Here is a 19,024-nt window from a genome sequence, read left to right as displayed (position 1 = left end):
GTTTTCATTGTACTATTGTTTGATGTATGTCAAGCTGTAAAATTCAATAAAGAAAGTTGGAAAAAAAAAAAACAGCAACAAAAAACAAAGACACATTTTAAGGTGTTATTTTTTATTCAACAAAGATTATATATTTGACAGCAGATATAGAGACATCACCACAGTTTTTTTATGTATTTATGTTCTTTATTATGAACAAATTATTGCAACATTTGGAACAATAAAGAGAAAATTATACAGAAATGTAAAATTATTATTATTATTATTATTATTATTATTATTATTATTATTATTATTATTATTATTATTATGACAGTGACCAAGGCTGAAAATGAGACAAACTTGTTCATTGACGGTCTTAAAATGAAAGGCAACCCCACTACGCTCACGCCTCTCTTACTTTGCGTGCAAGCTGATTGGTTCCTTTGAGGAGTTTACGTACGGCACGTATGCAGCGTCATATCATAGCCGACCATGGCGGAATGTGGTCGAGTTGACAGCAACACAAGTAGTCACACCATGGATAAAAGCATTACCCTTCCACCGGATGAAATTTTCCGTAATATGGAGAATGCGAAGCGCTTTGCCATAGACATAGGTAATCGAAAACTTTATACCTCTTCTGGAGACATTAATAACTTTTGCAGGGATGTAGCTAATCCTCACATTTAGGGCAGGCTGCTGCAACACATGACTTAGATAAAAGTAAACAAAACAAATAGAATTGTAGCTTCTTAAAAGACACTCTAATGTTTATTTGTGTCAGATGTAGCGTAATTTTTCTGGAAAAACGTCTTAGAGGGTTTTTTGGATAACGTTTGTTTTTGTTCAAACCGGATGTTTTAACCACAACAACTTGGTGAACTGTTACTGGTTTTGTCATTTACACACTAGCTCATGGTTTCTATTGTTTACTGCTTATGTGTTTATATTAACAGGTGGATCTCTGACTAAGCTTGCTTACTACTCTACTGTTCAACACAAGGTGGCCAAAGTACGATCCTTCGACCACAGCACAAAGGTACGGTTATAAATAAATAAGCAAAAGTCTGCGGGGGGTCTCTGGAGTTTTTTCTTTTTGAGATTCTCAATACTTATCATCCTTTCTTTAATCGCAGGAAGCAGCAGGCGACAAGCTGTATGAAATAGCGGTACAGGAAGAGGTCACAGCTCGCCTGCACTTTATCAAGTTTGAAAATGCCTACATTGAGACGTGCTTGGACTTTATCAAAGACCACCTGGTCAACACCGAGACCAAAGTCATTAAAGCTACAGGTGGAGGGGCGCACAAGTTTAAAGAGCTAATAGAAAGGAAACTTGGGCTCAAGTGAGTATACAAAAGTATGTTAGAAAAATGTTCATTTCACAAGACCATGTGTAAAGGTTAGAAGTTATGACAGCTGCTACATTACACGAATTTGTTTTTGTCTTTAATTTATGCTGAGACTTATGAAAGTTGCAACTTTAATTACCAAATTTAGTTTTTATATATTGCAATAGAGTGTTTTAACAAATTATCTTTCAGTGAATTTTCAAGCACTATTTAAAACAAGATTACATGGAAAGTGATGCATACTGCATAAAGAGCAACAGTAATTTTTAAAGTAGATAATATAGCTTAGTTCTGATATTGAAATAAATCCTTTTCTTCTTTTTTGATGGAGTTCTGACCTTGTCTGAGTTAATGAAGAACTTACTCCCAATCGAATCAATAGGTGCTTAAATGCGTAGACTATTAAACATGTTGATTTCAAAAGAAATCTACTTATCCTCAAGTAAATCAAACACTGTTTGATAAACTGTGAGTGTGATGTTTACTATAATAGGGGAACATGGATTATGTTACCTATGGCAGTTTTACTTTTACCCACAGCATGAAATAAAAAACTGATTTTGACACAGTCTAGAAGTTGTGTAGCTATGGATCAAGTTATTAGAGAACAAATGGATTTGCTGATAGTAAGTACTCCAGCAACACTGAACTGGAAAGTCTGCATGTACAAAGCGAAAGAAAGCCTAATTTGGGCATATTCCATAAAACAACACTGTAATAAACAGTTCTCACTGTAACTGATGCAGACAATGTAATATGAGTTTGTGTTGTGGAATGGGCTTTTTGTATTTTATTTTTAAGGATATAAGTTTTGAGAGTGTAGTAGCATTTCATTTCTCTTTATAATTTCTGCTGCTGTGAGAGTTAATTTGCCAACTAATAAAACAGATTAAATTGAAAAAAAAGCCTGACTGTTCTAGAAGCTGCATATGTAGAAGTTTAAAAGTTCAGATGATATTTATTTTTATAATCTGCCTGTATAGCTATGAAGTACATCTGCTTTTCATTTAAAATGTTTGTCCTCTTAGCAGTACTGTAGTAAAATATGATTTCTGGTGGTAATTAACAGAGCGATGAGATCGTCTTATATTTGTTTGTGTGTTGCACTGTGGCAGAGTGGACAAAGAGGATGAGATGACCTGTCTCATCAAGGGCTGTAATTTTGTGCTGAAGAACATCCCTCATGAGGCTTTCGTTTATGCCAAACATGCTGACTCAGAGTTCCGCTTTCAGACCACTAATCCTGACATCTTCCCCTACCTGCTTGTGAACATCGGCTCAGGGGTCTCAATAGTCAAGGTAATTATAGAGAACTTGAATTTATGAAACTTATGTATAAATATGAGCTTATGAACTTTTGGCCGTATTTTCATTTCCATTTGTGAACAAACTACTAATTAAGTAGTATTGTCAATTACTTATCTTATAAGGTAAAGATACTGTATTTACGCCTCTTAATAAAGTGATTCACAAAAATAAACTTGTTCATATTTACTGTTCTTTCTACCATTAACTTCAGTAGATTTAATGTTATAGACCAACACAAAGTCATGCAAAGTTATGAAGCAGAAAGTTTTTACAAGTAAAAAGCTGAAAGTGTTGCACATATTTGCATTTTCCCCTTTAAGTCATTACTTTGAAGAACCACCTTCAGGTGTAAGTCTTATGTCTGTATGTGTTTTCCTGTTTTGCTCATCTAGAGATGAGAATTTTGGTAGTTTGTTTTCCCAAATTGCTCACAAGCAGTCAGACTGGATGTGAACATGAATTTTCAGCACCTTTTATTTATTTTAGGTTTTGACTCTGAGAATGGCATGTATATAAGAAAATAAGGGGAAAAATATGCTTATTTAAAATTGCAGTGGTGTGTGTTCACATCTTGCTACGAAGCAGTCTATTCGTGGAAGGACTTTCTCTTATCTTTAATTTCAGTCAGGTATTTGCATCTCAAGCTGCTGGAGGTTATGTACAGATTGACCAGAATGGATGTGTTTTCCATTATGCATCTACAAATGCATATTGTATGACAAAAGACAAACAGTTGACATAAACTTGCTGCAACAAAAAATGGAAAGCAGAGGTTCAGTTGCTTAGAGGAGGGAAAAAAACTGACACACACAAGTACAAAAGAAAAACAGACAAGAACATGTCGTAGCTGGTTAAATCCTGCCAGGCAGTGAACATTCACTGCTTCCATCCTACATAAGTAACACTGCTGTTCAAATGTTCTCTGGTTTCAACTGCATCCCCTAATAAATACTGTATGTTGAGCATCTGAGCTAAAAAGAGAAAACTTTGACTTAAAGCCATTATGTCAGCTGAATTTTTTGTTTTTTTATTTTATGTTTAATGATTGACTAGAGTGTTCATATTTTATGTTCAGTTTAGAGAGCACTGTTGCTATCAAAGTAAACTTTATGTAAAAGACTTGTGTTTTTCTTAATACGATAGAATCCCATCTCTGGTCCTTACTGAAAGCTTAAACATGAAGAAAATGGATATCTGGAGCTGCTTCTATCCACTACAGCTATTTCTACTGCACAACAATGTGCAAAAATGTCTGCTAAGAAGACATGAGGGCATATCTTAATGTACATCTGATATATGTTACAGTTCAAGACAGGAACCAATATTATGTTGATCCCCATGGCTTTATAGTCTTAAATAACATGATTAAAAGTTTCTGAATGTCCCTTCCTTCAGAAATAGATTGATTTCAGGTGATTGAAACTACACAGGAATCTGAAAACTTTTCTTTAAGATGTATTTGAAGATGTAGGAAAGATTTTAGATGAAAATGTTGCTTATTTTGACATATTTAGCCTCTTATGCACATCTTTGTGTATTTTTGACAGGTTGAATCAGAGGACAAATTTGAGCGAATAGGTGGAAGCTCAATAGGCGGTGGGACATTCTGGGGCCTTGGAGCGTTGCTCACCAAGACAAAGGTATCTCTAATAAAGTTCTGTAGTTGTTGCTTTATTTCATTTATTGTGTTGCCATCTCGGTGCATTTCAGTTACCTCGAGTCTTCTAAACTACATTTATCTTTCTCTTGTGCAGAGATTTGATGAGTTACTACAGTTGGCCTCTAAAGGACAGCATTCAAGCGTCGATATGCTTGTCAAAGACATCTACGGAGGATCTTATGCATGTTTGGGGTTGACTGGAGACCTTATAGCAAGTAGTTTTGGGAAGTCTGCAACAGCTGACAAAGGTGATGCACAGACAAACAGATGTCATCTTGAAATATATTTTGAGCATACATTTTTTCCCGGATGACTGCAAGAATTATTATTATTTTGGATATTCAGTATATTGATATTACAAAACTAAATACAGTGTGGACCATTTTTTTAAAGGGCTGTCAATTTTAATTGATAGCAGCTACAGTGTTGTGTATTAGCTACTTAAAACACATTAACATAATTGTTAGTGAAAATTTTGGTTTCTGTTTTTTGATGACCCACAGATTATAGATTTCAATACATTGGGAACAAAACTCAATTTTAACTACCATCAATGAAAGTTAGTGGGACCTTTAAAGTTATAACTCAGTAGCTACAACCTTTTTAAAGAAATTGTGTTAAAATGCTAAAACACATATAATTATGTTATTTAAATACATTATGTACATTGCGTTGTTTCATTAACACAGGGTTCATTTAGTCATAATGAAGAATGAGAATGATTGCCTTTCACCCAGTGCTGATATTTCAAATGTTAGGAAATGACAGCAACCCTTTGCTGCTGTTGAGCAACTGTTAATAGAGATACAAATCCCTTTTTGGCTTGCAGTGCTTTTTCAGTGCATCCCCTTTTAAGGTTTTTTTGTCACAACATCACAGACTTAGAGGATTTTTTTTTATTCAAGTGCTGTGTACAGTGCTGTGAAAAAGCAAACCAGGATTTTCGAGGATCCTGAATTTTGTTTTGCCTGAAGTTATCTTTGTCTAATATATTTTCATGATCTAAACCATTTAATCTGTGACAAAACAATCTAGGTTTTAATCCCCCCCCCAAAACTAAAGTAATGCAGGTTTGTAATTGGGAAAGGAAATTATACATGATTTCCATTTTTTTCCCCAACATTATGAAAAGTGTGGTGTGTATTTCTGTCCCACCCCCTTTAGTCTAATACTCCTAATTAAAATTTTATGAAGACAACAGCCTTCAGAAGTTACCTAGTTTGTGAGAGAACAGTAATGGACGAAGAGCATCATGAAGGTAAAGAAACAGAGCAATCAGTCAAGGGACACAAATGCAGCAAAGTTTAAAGCAAGTTCAGGGTATAAAGCAGTATCTCAAGCTTTAAATGCCTCATGGAGCACAGTGTTAAAATGTGTGGTTGTAACACGACAGTCATAAGTATACGACTACATTTGCAGGGGACTATATTTTTCCTCATATAGAAGACTGTTTTCTCATATAATTTGTTTTTGAATTGTAGAGTTCTCTAACGAAGACATGGCCAAGAGTTTACTCCATATGATCAGCAACGATATCGGACAGCTAGCCTGTCTGTACGCCAAACTCCACAACCTGTCCCGAGTGTACTTTGGAGGCTTCTTTATCAGAGGACACCCCGTCACCATGCACACAATAACTTATAGCATCAATTTCTTTACAAAGGTAAGATTTATTTACTTTTATGACACAGAAATTCTGTCATCTGCTATATGTGTTGCTCATATGTTGAGCCCCCTCATGTTCTGTTATTGCAGGGTGAAGTTCAGGCTTTGTTTTTGAGACATGAAGGCTATCTTGGAGCCATTGGAGCTTTTCTCAAAGGAGCAGAGGAAGATAGTAAGGACATATTAGTCTGGTATATTCTCCCATCAGGACGCAGTACAAAAAAAGAGCTAATTAGAAACTTGGAAGAGCTTGAATTTCTGCACAAGAATGTAGGGCGGTGGAGGTGCTGAGGAAAATCTTAACTGAATCCTGCTATTTTACAGCTTGCCATGCAGAAATGTTAACATTGCAGTGATATTATAGGAGTATGTTTAGCCAGCATAAATAGCAATACAAATCACAGAAAAAAAATAAGTGACACATTTTACAAACCCTCAAGCTGCTAGGGCTGTTGCAACCATTCTCATATTCCGGTTTCAGTGATTGCATCATAATCAGAGGAGAGAAATGACTGAATCACCTGTTTCAATGTCAAACCTGCAGCTGATGTGACTGGATTTAACTAAATAATGTCATTAGATTTTATACCTTTTTGTTTTACCACATTAAAAAGATCAAAAATAATGTTATTACAATGTCATCGACATGTTAATGGTTGAAATACAGTGACACATGCATGTAATTATGAGGTTGTTTTTCTTTTTTAGATCCAAACCAGTACAGCTGGGGTGAAAACTATGCAGGAAGCTCCGGTTTGATGAGTGTCTCTCCTGACATGAATCCAATGCAGCGTGCTCGCAGTGGAACTGTAAGTCATATGATCCTTTGGCCTATTTATCACACAAAGGCATCCATTTTCTTTCTGCAGGAGGTTTGTTTTTGTTTTCAATATAATTTTCTCATTTTTTAAAATTATTTATTTAAAACCATAGTCATTGTAGTCATACAAAGCCACATTTTGAGTCTGATAATCATCCATTTCCTTTCCACTCATTCTTCTGTTCACCTAACTCTTTCCTTCAGTTTCCTGTAAGTATCTCCTCCTGCTTCATGTATTTTCCTTTCTTTAATGACATACTGCTTCTGGTCACAGTTATTTGTTGCATAGCTTGAAGCTTAACTCTCAAGCAGTAACAAAAACTATGTTTGCTCCGTTTGACGTAAGGGTGCTTAGCTCTAAATCACCTGCTTCTAATTGTTTCTAACCAAATTATTTTCTACCAGATGATTTAAAATGACTTGTTTGTGGCTTCCAGTGGTCAATAACAGCGTGTACTGTGCTTTCTCATCTCGTGATGTGGTGCTTCGAAGCTTTAGGCCTCTGTAGAAAAATAGAAACTAATATTCCCTTTACTCTTAGCTGCCCTAGGAATGTTTTTGCATCCATTTAGGAATAAATTCATCACAGATGATATTTTAAATCAGTTGTTTTTCATTCAGTTCAGAAGACTTTGTATGCAGTATATTGCAAAAGTATCCATGCCTCTTGAACTTTTACAGCCATAGATTTTGATATGCTTTTTTGAGATAGTATGTGATTGAAGAACATAAAATAGTACTTATGAAGTAGAGGTAAAATTATTTTATATTGGTTTTAAAAGCCTTTAAATTACATTTCTGAAAAGTGTGACTTCCATATGTATTTAGCCCGTTTTTTTAATTCCCTTAAATACAATCAAATACAAATGCAAACAAATGCAGTAAATACAATCAATGCCCTTAAATCACCTCATTAGTAGATAGTCCATCTGTGTGTAATTTAGTCTTACTATAGACACTCATTCTCTGAGATATTTACTAGAGAAAGACCAGTTTTGGTCTTTCATCATCACAAACACCAAGGAACACACCAGACTGATCAGGTATGAGATTTTAAATAAGTAGAGTTGGGCTTTGAGCATCATACACAATTCTATTCTATCAATAATCTGAAAATGACAGCAGTGTGGCACAACTTAGTCTTCTTCCTAACCTGACTGGCCAGGCAGGGAGAGCATTGATGAAAGTGGCAACCTAGAGGCTTGTGGTAACTTTTTAAAAGTTGCAGAGATTCACGGCTTAGCTGGGAGAATTGTCTTGTTAGTGGCTTTTAGGATTAAGTCCCGCTGTAACTCCCTGCTTCTTCTTAACTTGTCACTCCAAACCTTCTTTGTGTCAAATTGGAGGAAAATTGCTAACATTAGAAAAAACTGCCAGTGCTGCAAGAAGTACTTTCAAGTTATTTCTAATGTAGATGTGCTGAGGGATAGCGATTTTCAACAGTTCAAAAGTTTGTCGTTTTTTTGTTTTTGAACAAAACTTGAAGTATGTGTTGATTTATATCACTTTGTTTCCAGTTTGACATGTTAGAGATGGACCGTCTGGATAGACAGCTGGTGAATTTGCCTCTTACTCCAGGATCCTTCCTCCTACATCCCCGACACAGTCGACCTCACAGAGGACGCTCAGGCCCGGGAATACTGGCTATACTGCTTTGAAGAAGCTTTAGATGGGGTAAGATAACTGAAATTAATTCAGACAAACTTGTCAACAGTTGCAAAAATACTTTCAAAATCAAATTTTAAAAATACATGCACTATTACAGTCAGATTTATGTCTTATTTTTTCAAGCAGCCCAATTTAGAGTTTTCTTTTGCTTCTGTTAACTTTAATTTGTATGTTAGGATTACTCTCTCCAAGCCGTTTAAGGAGATTTTAACTTTTGAAGTTAGGTTATCTTATAAATTTTATGTTTTGAGTTATTTATTAAAACCAATCTCAACCCCCCTCAACTGTTGATAATTCATTAATTTTCATTTTGGGTGGATCAAACACGCTGCAGCATGTCTGTGTGTCTTCTAGCATATTCCCTCCAAGGCATAACTGTACAAATCCTATAACAAGGAAGAAAGTTATGTCATTATTTTCCACATACTAGCAATATAGTTAATATACACCTAAGAATGTTTGGTTATTTATTTGAGTTTTGTCAAAGCTTGACACAGTTTTAGATTAAAGTCAGAATTCAAACTTTTTTTCTCCCATGGCCTAATCCTCTTCCGTATGTTCGCCATGTGAAAGTTGTAAATGTAGTCCAGCCAGGATGTGAACAGAGCTGAAGGCTGTTCTTCTTTCTTGGAGCAGGTGGTGAAGAGAGCTGTAGCAAGCCAGCCAGGACATACCAGAGGCAGCCGAGCGAGCTGAGAAGTTTCGTCAGAAGTATCTACACAAACTTCAAACTCTGCGCCATCAGCCATTGTAAGGGTTCTTGTATGTCCTGTCTGCTTCAGCTTAACCTAGAGGTTGCCTTTAAATCCAAACTAAAAACCTTCTCATTGTCTGCATTAGCTTCATGTCTTCATACTTCCTTTTACTGCCTCCTCATTTCAAAGGAATTTTTAATGTTAATTCTATCTATTATTTCAGTTTTAGGAGTGAGCTGTGCTAAGTAAGTGTGCATTAGTTGTAATTTAGTTTGTTTATGCTTAGTGTCTGGGTATGTGATTTGGGAAAAAAATCATTGGTGTCAAACTTAGAGTTTCAGTTTCTATAAATTCAATCTGTCGCAAATAATAGAAATCTGCGAGAAACACCGTGTTTCCATCCCAGCTCTGTTGTCTGTTTATGTTTTTCTTTGGCTAATGTAGAGTGCTTCTCTTCTCACCTAGTGCTTATGGATCCCTCACTGTCAGAAGTCTGTTAGACACGAGGGAACACTGTTTAAACGAGTTCAACTTTCCTGATCCCTACTCTAAGGTCTGAGTGAAACCTGTCAAATCTGTTACTCTCCTTGTTATGTTTGTGCTCTACACTAGTATGGTCCTCATTGATCCATACTGTCACTCATTTTGTCTTCTACAGTCTTAGCGTGACACAAATGATTTCCATATGTTAAAATTAAATGAAGTACTGTCATAGTTTAATCCTTTTCTTGCAATTGTAAGTGTGACTTACTTAAGCCTCTTACTGGTTTAATGTAATAACCGCAATGTCGCGTTTTGTTCCGTTTCAGATTAAAGAAAGGGAAAACGACATTGCTCTCAAGTACTACCAGAAAGCAGTGAAGTCCTTGGAGGAGCTGAGCTGGGAGGACAGACAGTTTGCTCTGGTTAGGGGCGTCTTGGCAGGGAATGTTTTTGACTGGGGAGCCAAGGCTGTGTCAGAGTAAGGTTACTAAAGTGGAGTTTATACTAACATATTTTTCTTTCCCTACTGAAAGATTGGTGATCATACTGTTTTGCAACTTCACCTGCTATGAGGTCACAGAGTACATGATTTACCAAACCAACTACAGCAAACTGAACATTTTGAACTATGGTGTAAACCCTGGGGTTTAAAGTTCATGATATAATTTATTCCACAAATTAATTTCTTAAATCAAAGCTGGATTTATTCAAAAAGATGTAGCATTTAGATATAAACAAAAGTATAAACAAAAGTTTGTACAGTTATTTAAAAAAGAAACACTGGCATATAAAACATTGGCAAAATGAGCTGATACCATTTTGTAAATGGCAAAGAGTTTTTTTAAGAAACTGAATCAGGAATTAGTCGAAACTCAAAAAACTTATGCTCAAAAAATTTTCAATATGTTTTGGCTGTGACGGAAATGGGTCGGATATCTCACTCACTTGCAGAATTCAGTCTTTCTATCCTATCCTTATTGTCCCAACTTGATTGACCAACTGTTCCCTACAGTCGCAGACTTTTCCTGATTGGTAATAAAATGTAAAACTCCTTTTAAAATTTTTGAATTTTAAAACAAACAAACAAAATAAATCACATAGCGTGTTCTCAGCTTTAGTCAAGTCATACTTGTTAACTTCCAAATATTTTAAAATAGGAATGAACTAAGCAGTTAGTGATACTCTATGACCATGACAAATTTTCAAACAAACTTTGCTCCTCTTTTTGGTGTTGTAATCTACAATGTTTTGACTGAATGCAGTTCAGTCCTAATTCTTTTTTATTATATTTGGAACTTTGCATTCTTTCATCGGAATAGCTGTGATCCATTAGAATCATTCTTAAGTTTGTTTCAAACAGTTTTCTCATACTTTTGTTTTTATACATACAGGGTCCTGGAGTCCAACCCTGAGTTTGGGTTTGAAGAAGCTAAACGACGATTAGAAGGTATCCCAAAGTTTATGTTTAATTCTGTCTGTTAATCAGGAACAAAAACAGCATAATATTACAGTTGCAGCATTTATCCCTGAATCAAAAAATATTTAACATCCATTTTGAGTTTGTATCTGGGTTCCGTGACGATGTAGCCTCTCTGTTAATCTCTTATCTGGAGTAGACATTGTTTTGTGTGTTTTTGTGTTGAGCAAGAAGAAATAAAACATACACAGCTTATTGTCCAGTTTGCTAGTGTCTTTCAAACGTTTTAAATTTTTAACCTTCTGTCAGCTATTAACCACAAACCTATAAATATGGATATAAATGTAGAAAACCAGACTGTATTTTGGGGGACATTTTTACCAATCTAGGTCAAAAGGTTTTATCATCTGACCAGAGCACATGTTTAGTGTTTGCTTAAACAATACAAACCTTTTCAGTGCAACGCTCTGAAGAAAGCATTGGACTGTAATCCAACTCTTTCTTGGAGCACAAGAAAGCGTTGTGATGATGAGAGGTTGTTGTGATGATTTGCTGAAGGCAGAGTGTCGGAAAGAGCAGGAGGTCCTCACAGAGACAGGAAGTCAATTTCAAGGCGTAAAATGACAAAGTCTGAGTTTTTTAAGACATGTTTGATATGTACAGCATTTTTATAACAACTGAAGGTAACAGTTACTTGATTATGCCATAAAATGGCACTACATGCCTGGGAATACATAACAGCATAAATGCGAAGGGTAAAATGATTATGGCTTTTGTAATTAGTTTTGCCTGTCTTCCCTTACACAAATAACCCAACCAAAGCCTACTGAAGGATGTAAACCTTCATTTGCTTAACGCAACAAACTTTTATATCCCTCTAAATCTGTGCTCTTCTATCCACTATGTACATTTATCATATAGGAGTATTTTCCCTATTCTTACTTCAAACTGGTAGGAAAAAATGCCTCAACAAAAGTCATTTCTTCACTCAAACTGATTTTTACTTTTTGTTTTTCCTCAGATCGGCCATGGCTCGTTGATTCTTTTGATCAGTGGCTCGAGAGATTAAAGGTCAGACATTTCTACTGCCTGCTAGCTAAAACATACTTCATTTGAGCTTCTCCAACTGGAAACTCAACAAATGTCACAATTCTCCTTCTTGACAGATGGTTTTGTGTTACATGCCCTTTGTAATTAATGCTTCAATGCAGTTTATGCTGGTTCTCTGTTGCAGGGTCCTCCTCATCGGTGTGCCTTGTTTTTTGTGGATAATAGTGGAGTAGACATCATTTTAGGGGTGATACCTTTTGTCAGAGAGCTTCTCTCTCGGGGCACAGAGGTGAGGAACTGAAGACATAATGACTGAAGCTCTACATTTCATAAAATCTGTCCTACAATTTGTAATACCTAATATGTGTTCACATTACAGGTTGTGTTAGCTAGTAATTCCGGTCCAGCTTTAAATGATGTAACAAACAGCGAACTTCAGATTCTGACAGAAAGAATCGCAGCAATGGATCCTGTGATTGAGTACGAGTGATTTCAGAATTAATTATTTTATGCATTGCATGAATTATGAATTGCATCGAAAGTCTGTTCAGTATTTTACAAATGCATTGATTCTAAAAGCTGCAGGAAAAACAGTGAGTTGTGGATTGTTTTTTTTTTCTGTGTAGCTCTGCCCTGAGGGAGGACAGGCTGACATTAGTCCAGAATGGTTCCAGTTCTCCCTGTTTGGATCTGAGGTGGGCGGATAGTATTAATGCTGCAAATATCCCATTTAAAAACAAAAATTGGAGACGTCCTCATGACAGTAAAGTCATAATTACAAAACTGATTCCTCTGTGGTTTCTCAGCCGCCTGGACAAGGCCCTGGCGATGTTGGTGAGGGAGCGGCAGACCGACTTGGTGATCATCGAGGGAATGGGTCGAGCCATCCACACCAACTACTATGCCATGCTCAGCTGTGAGAGCCTCAAGATGGCTGTCATCAAGAACTCATGGTTGGCCGACCGACTGGGAGGAAAACTCTTCAGTGTGGTTTTTAAATACGAGGTTCCAGCCGGAAAATCCCATTAGGAGGCTACAGCTCTGACGCCATAAAGAAGTTTCAATTAAACACAGTAGTTAATCAGCTAGAACAGTTTGACTGGATCACCGAATGTATTGACTGGGATTGTAAATTCTAATTGGATGAACATTTGTTTTTAAGGATGATCATTTATAGAAGTTTTTTTTTTTTTCTCGCATTTTTGGTTTTACTGTTTCATGAACTTCAGGGGTTCTCCCTCTTCCCCTTCCCAAGTTTCTGTCTAACTGTGTGTTCAGTCATCACTGCCGGTTCATCTCATTCATCACCTGAGAAATCAAAACTGTCTGTGTTTAGAAAACGTTTGCAGAAGTTAAAATGTATTCTGAAACCTCTAAAAAAAAAAAAAAAAAGTAGAAGCCTCTGGTTGGTGCGTAGATTGCCACGGAAACGATCAGTTGGATCATTAACATTTCTTATCCATGTAGCACACTTTATTGATGCCATGAAATGTATTTAATGTGCCTTAAGCTTGATGTGATACAAACATCTTTCACTCAGATTGTGTTTCATTCTTGTTGCAAGTTTAACTGCTTTGGTCCAGCTCACGTTTGTTGCACATTAAGGAAAGGAAACAAATCACTCTTTGACTGCCAGCAATTAATTGGAGATTAAGGAATGGAGTATTGTCTCTGACATTTGTTTAGAGGTTAAGAGTCAGAGAAAATATTTCATCGGAGTGGGGAAGTAGCTGCACTTTACCGCTGTAATTAAAGGCACCGGCATGGTTTCCTCCACTGGGTGGCAGTATTCTACTGTGTAGATATTTCTTTATCAAATCCTTCCCAAGGTGCTTGGTGTCAAAATTAACACTGCATAATTCAGGTTAAGCGTTCTGTGAGCATCACAATATTGAGAAAATGTCATTTATTTTCAGCAGTTCACTGGCATGCTAGAATACACTCTATATTCCATTAAAAAAAAAAAGAAATCAGAGTTTGATGCAATAATACTTCAGCACCTGGTCGATATTGTGGTAGTGAAGTTAGTGGGTGTATAACTTCTTTTTTTTTTTTTTTTTTTTAAAAGGTATGATTTGAGGTGTAAATAGATTAGAAAAGCATCAATGTGGAAATATCTCCACAAAAACTTTTGGACTCATGTTTCAATGCTTTATTTCTCCTTTTGTACATATGTGATATACAAGAGTGAGTGTGTGTGTAAATATATACATATTATATAAAATCCAGCTGTATCTCTTCACTTAGCCACACAAAGCACAGATTTTGAGTATTATTCTTCTGACAATCAGTTTTAATTAAATTGTGAAAGCATTGATTTTAGCGTGTGTTTCTTTTTCCGTGTGCCTGTGTGTTCATTTCTATTTGTGGATGTGTCTGGGGAGAAATAAGACGAGCTGCCCCCTTATTAAAAAAGCGAACGTGCTCCTGGCAGAATCAAAGCTCAACACTCTGGTATGGGGTGCTTGGCGCCTGCTGGGGAGCTCTGAGCAGATATTGCATGAGCTGCCTCAGCAGGGGGTCCGCCTGCTTTTCCTTGCACTTATCTTTTTGACTACTAAAATTGCACTCCACCAGATCCTATTAATACCCTATTGGCCCTATTTTTGTGAAATTTGCTTAAAAACTGTCTCCCCTTGTTTAGGTTCCACTATCTGTTTCATTACTAGTATTTTTTTTTCTGCTTACGACAGAAACAGAAAAAAGGACTGCTCCATTGTGGAGCATGTCGGGGTCAACAATCATTTGCTGGATATGACGGGTATCCTCGACATTTCGCTCAAACCAGTGGTGAAAGTTTGGTCTCACTATCTATAGACAGAAGCGCAGTCTTCCCAGAGCTGGAGGTGTCACCATTTTGTTTGCTGGGAACCTTAGACAAAGCTGGCTTACCTCGACTGCAGTTTGGGAGGGGAAGCAGTTAGGTTTGGGTCATCACCCTCCTCATCATCATCAGCACCGCCATCTTGGTTTCCAGAAGTGTGCTTTCCATTAGTCAGTGCTTCTTCTTTGGGGACTGCAGTCGGTTTGTCATGTTCGCTCTCAGAGCTGGGGCCTCTGGACCTCAGATGGTGTGAGGAAGGAGAGGAGGGGGCAGGAGAAGCGTTGGGGGTAGGAAGGTAAGGTGCTGATGTTCTCACTGGGGGGATTTGAATTGACAGCAGCGCTGTCCAGCCCGTTTGGTCTTCTCTTCAGATGTTTTCCCATTTTTGCCACAGGGACGACTTGTTTTTTCTTGCCCCGTTAAATGGGTATGCTGCCTTTACCCATTTATGAGTGGATCTCCAGGCAATAGGTTACTAACACAAAATTGCTGTATTGTAGCTTTGCAAGTTTTGTTATGCCCCAGTGTGACTGATGCCAGACATGTGGCAAAGCTCCAAATATTTCAATGCATACTTCAGGTGATCATCTTAAAACAAACAAAATAATCTTTGATTTAGATGGATACTATCATGTGGTTTTACATTCAAGATTTAATAACTTGAATAATTCAGAACTTCATCATTTAATCTGTTTTTGTTAGATCAAGAGTATCCAAAGAAGGGCCCAAAGCCATTGGAATGATTTTGTTTGGCCCTGACCATTTTTTTATTCATGGAAAGATTCTCACTGACGAGTTAGATGGGATATGTTGGTTACAACACGTAGTATTTGTCTTTTATTAATCACATTCTTTGTCTTCCAATTTAAATGGACAGTAAATTGGCACATGATAACATTTTACACAAAAGCTGAGTTGAGCTTATCAATCAATCAATCAATCAAATTTTATTTGTATAGCACATTTCAGCAGCAAGGCATTTCAAAGTGCTTTACATCATTACAAACACAGAAACACAATGCAATATAGAATCAATCATTAAGTCAAGTTCCATCAACAAATTTGTAATTGATTACATTTCAAATACAATTCTAAACAGGTGGATTTTTAGTTGAGATTTAAAAGAAGTCAGTGTTTCAGCTGTTTTACAGTTTTCTGGAAGTTTGTTCCAAATTTGTGGTGCATAGATGCTGAAAGCTGCTTCTCCTCGTTTGGTTCTGGTTCTGGGGATGCAGAGCAGTCCAGAACCAGAAGACCTGAGAGGTCTGGAAGGTTGATACAATAAAAGCAGATCTTTAATGTATTGTGGTGCTAAGCCGTTCAGTGATTTATAAACTAATAACAGTATTTAAAAGTCTATTCTTTGAGCTACAGGGAGCCAGTGGAGGGACTTTAAAACTGGTGTTATGTGCTCTATCTTCCTGGTTTTAGTGAGAATGCGAGCAGCAGCATTCTGGATCAGATGCAGCTGTTTGATTTGTTGGACAGACCTGTGAAGACGCTGTTGCAATAATCAATACTACTGAAGATAAACGCATGGATGAGTTTCTCTAGATTTTGCTGGGACATTAGTCCTTTAATCCTGGAAATGTTCTTCAGGTGATAGAAGGCCGACTTTGTAACTGTCTTTATGTGGCTCTGGAGGTTCAGGTCAGAGTCCATCACTACTCCCAGGTTTCGGGCCTGATCGCTGGTTTTCAGTTGTAATAACTGAAGCTGTGCATTGACTCTAGATCGTTCCTCTATAGGTCCAAAAATAACTTCAGTTTTGTTTCTGTTCAGCTGGAGAAAGTTTTGGCACATCCACACATTTATCTGTTCTAAGCATCTGTTCAGTGATTGGATGGGCTCTGAGTCACCTGGTGACATCGTAATGTAGAGCTGTGTGTCATCTGCATAGTTATGGTAGCTAATATTATTTCCTGTTATAACCTGAGCTAGTGGGAGCATATAAATATTGAATAAATCCATTCTTATCCATTCATTAAATTAGGCAAAATACAGAAGAGTAAACCATATCCTGCTCTTGTTGTTAAGAATAGCAAATACAGAAATTGCACACAAATAAAGTAGGAAAATAATCAACCCCAAAAAGAAGGACATTGTATGCCTTTCTGTTAAAAAGCCAAACAACTGCGACCCATTTTGTATTTTGGATCTATGGATTTACAAATGTCTTTGTGTCAAAAGTCTGACTAGTCTGAATTTTTTGACTAATAGTCAAAAAAGCTGGTCAACACTGGTTAGATGAAGCATAAAGAGTATTGGTATCTTTTTCCTCAAAAATTATGTTTGCCACTTCTTTTCTTGAAATGTCTTCCTGAGTTTTTAACCCACTATGCTGGTGTTTTTGCAAAGTCATTTACTTATAACTTATTTGTCACTTATTTGTATTAAGTTACAGTTTGTGAACTATAGAACAGCATTGTGGGATCATTTTTCTATTTTTTTGTTAATTTTTGCAATCTATTCAGGATGAAATGTACTGAAATGTGTCCATTCACACAAGCTTCTGGTGACATCAGATATATAAGTGACAAAGGAACTGAGTTCTTTTGATCATGTGTCCTGTTTTATTTTCCCTTTTTAATGTATTAAAACATAAATACAACATAATTCCTAAGGCATAAAAAGGCACTTCCATTCTTCACTGACTATAATCACTTTATCTGTGAACATCCCCAAAAACTGTGACAAATGAGATATAAGATAACAAATTACATTTTGAATGACATTGTTTTATGTGTCCCTTCTCAAACAAGACATAAAGAATAACTTATAAGCTGAAGAATGAATTGTGCACAGAGGTTTTAATAGGTAAATTATGAAAATGTAAATTTTGGACATCAGTAGTCAGCTCAACCCAAGACTGTAAATGAGTTCATATTAAGTGATCTACTTGGCAGTTTAATGTTTATCAAGGGAAAGCAAAGTAAATCAAGATATTACATTTACATTCATATTTATAACTTATGTCAGTTGTGCTAACAGTTGGACATGTTTTCTGTCAACTCACAAAGACAATTTCAATGGAAATGTAGCTGCAGTGATACAGACCAGCCTCTGCATGTTTCTGTAACCTTCTAAATATAGACAGGGCCCAAAACACACAGATGCCACAGGGCCTGAGAAAACAGTGCAGCATTGACTGCAACTGTTTGCACAACATTAATTATGGCAGTTACTGTAAACAAAGATTTCAAAGGACTTTTTTTAGATGTGATTTTAGCACACTGCAGCTGAAGCTTTTGTTGCTTTCATGAACAAAACAATTAACTTTAATTGATTGAGTCCCCCTAAACAATACAGTGTGATTCAACTTTACTTATAAATGTGTAAATATAATACATATAATACATCTGTTGTGTATTTCTTGAGCAGTTTATAATGTCAGTGTGTCTTGTTTGTGTGTGATATATCAACACAAAATAGAGCATAGTTGTAAAGTCAAATGAAAATTAGGCATTATTTTTAAAGCTTAGTTTTATTTGACACTTGCCTGTGTATTTAGTTGAATTTGTATATGTAAATACACTGCATAAAATGCAAGGCTGGTAATTGGGGCCTGCCATGCAAAGCAATGGCAGGAACCTATTACTATTGTCGGAGAGAAGCGTCTCTTTAAGTATTATTCTTTATTTTTCTTCCGTAACCGTTAATGCGGCTCGTACCGCTGGGTGCACACCTACAAATGAGGTATCAAAACCTGCAGAAAATTCACGCCATTGGAGCTATTACTTTTGGTGGGATTTGGGGTTAACGTGGCGACATAATGCGCAAAAAACTACGAAAAAAACCCCATTATAAGTCAATGGGAAAAATCCTAGAAATACCCTATTTTTGAGGATTTTCTGTGTCGTCACAAATTCACCTAGAAATGCCATTCAAATTTCATTTTGTAGATACGTCTGTGATCTCTTCGAAAGTGAAGACGGCTCGTCGATACCAGTTACGGTTTGTCCACAATTTGTCTCTAAGCGACCCAAAGTTTCTCATTTTTCCTAAAGTTAGAGTGTCTCTCTGGCTGCTTAGAGTGAGAGATGAAGACAACTTTTTCAGCCCAAATCATTTTTGAAATCGCCATCACGGCCACAAATATCG

General features: G+C 36.5%; 1 protein-coding gene across 1 annotated transcript; it reads left to right on the top strand.

Moving 5' to 3' along the window:
* Positions 1-470: 470 nt before the first annotated feature.
* pank4 (pantothenate kinase 4 (inactive)) lies at positions 471-14,414 on the top strand. The gene is given in 22 exon segments (XM_032549727.1): positions 471-598; positions 939-1,021; positions 1,119-1,327; positions 2,449-2,632; positions 4,189-4,281; positions 4,396-4,549; positions 5,783-5,964; positions 6,057-6,138; positions 6,675-6,775; positions 6,991-6,996; positions 8,304-8,354; positions 8,356-8,460; positions 9,091-9,117; positions 9,119-9,204; positions 9,615-9,702; positions 9,959-10,110; positions 11,024-11,079; positions 12,071-12,120; positions 12,284-12,388; positions 12,479-12,579; positions 12,726-12,794; positions 12,906-14,414. Coding segments are annotated over 22 exon segments (2,331 nt in total). The 5' UTR covers positions 471-474; the 3' UTR covers positions 13,129-14,414.
* Positions 14,415-19,024: the final 4,610 nt, after the last annotated feature.

The sequence above is a fragment of the Xiphophorus hellerii genome, chromosome 20, assembly GCF_003331165.1.
Source record: "Xiphophorus hellerii strain 12219 chromosome 20, Xiphophorus_hellerii-4.1, whole genome shotgun sequence".
Lineage (NCBI taxonomy): Eukaryota > Metazoa > Chordata > Actinopteri > Cyprinodontiformes > Poeciliidae > Xiphophorus > Xiphophorus hellerii.
Note: the sequence above shows the minus strand (reverse complement) of the source record. Positions and strands in the feature narration are given on the sequence as shown.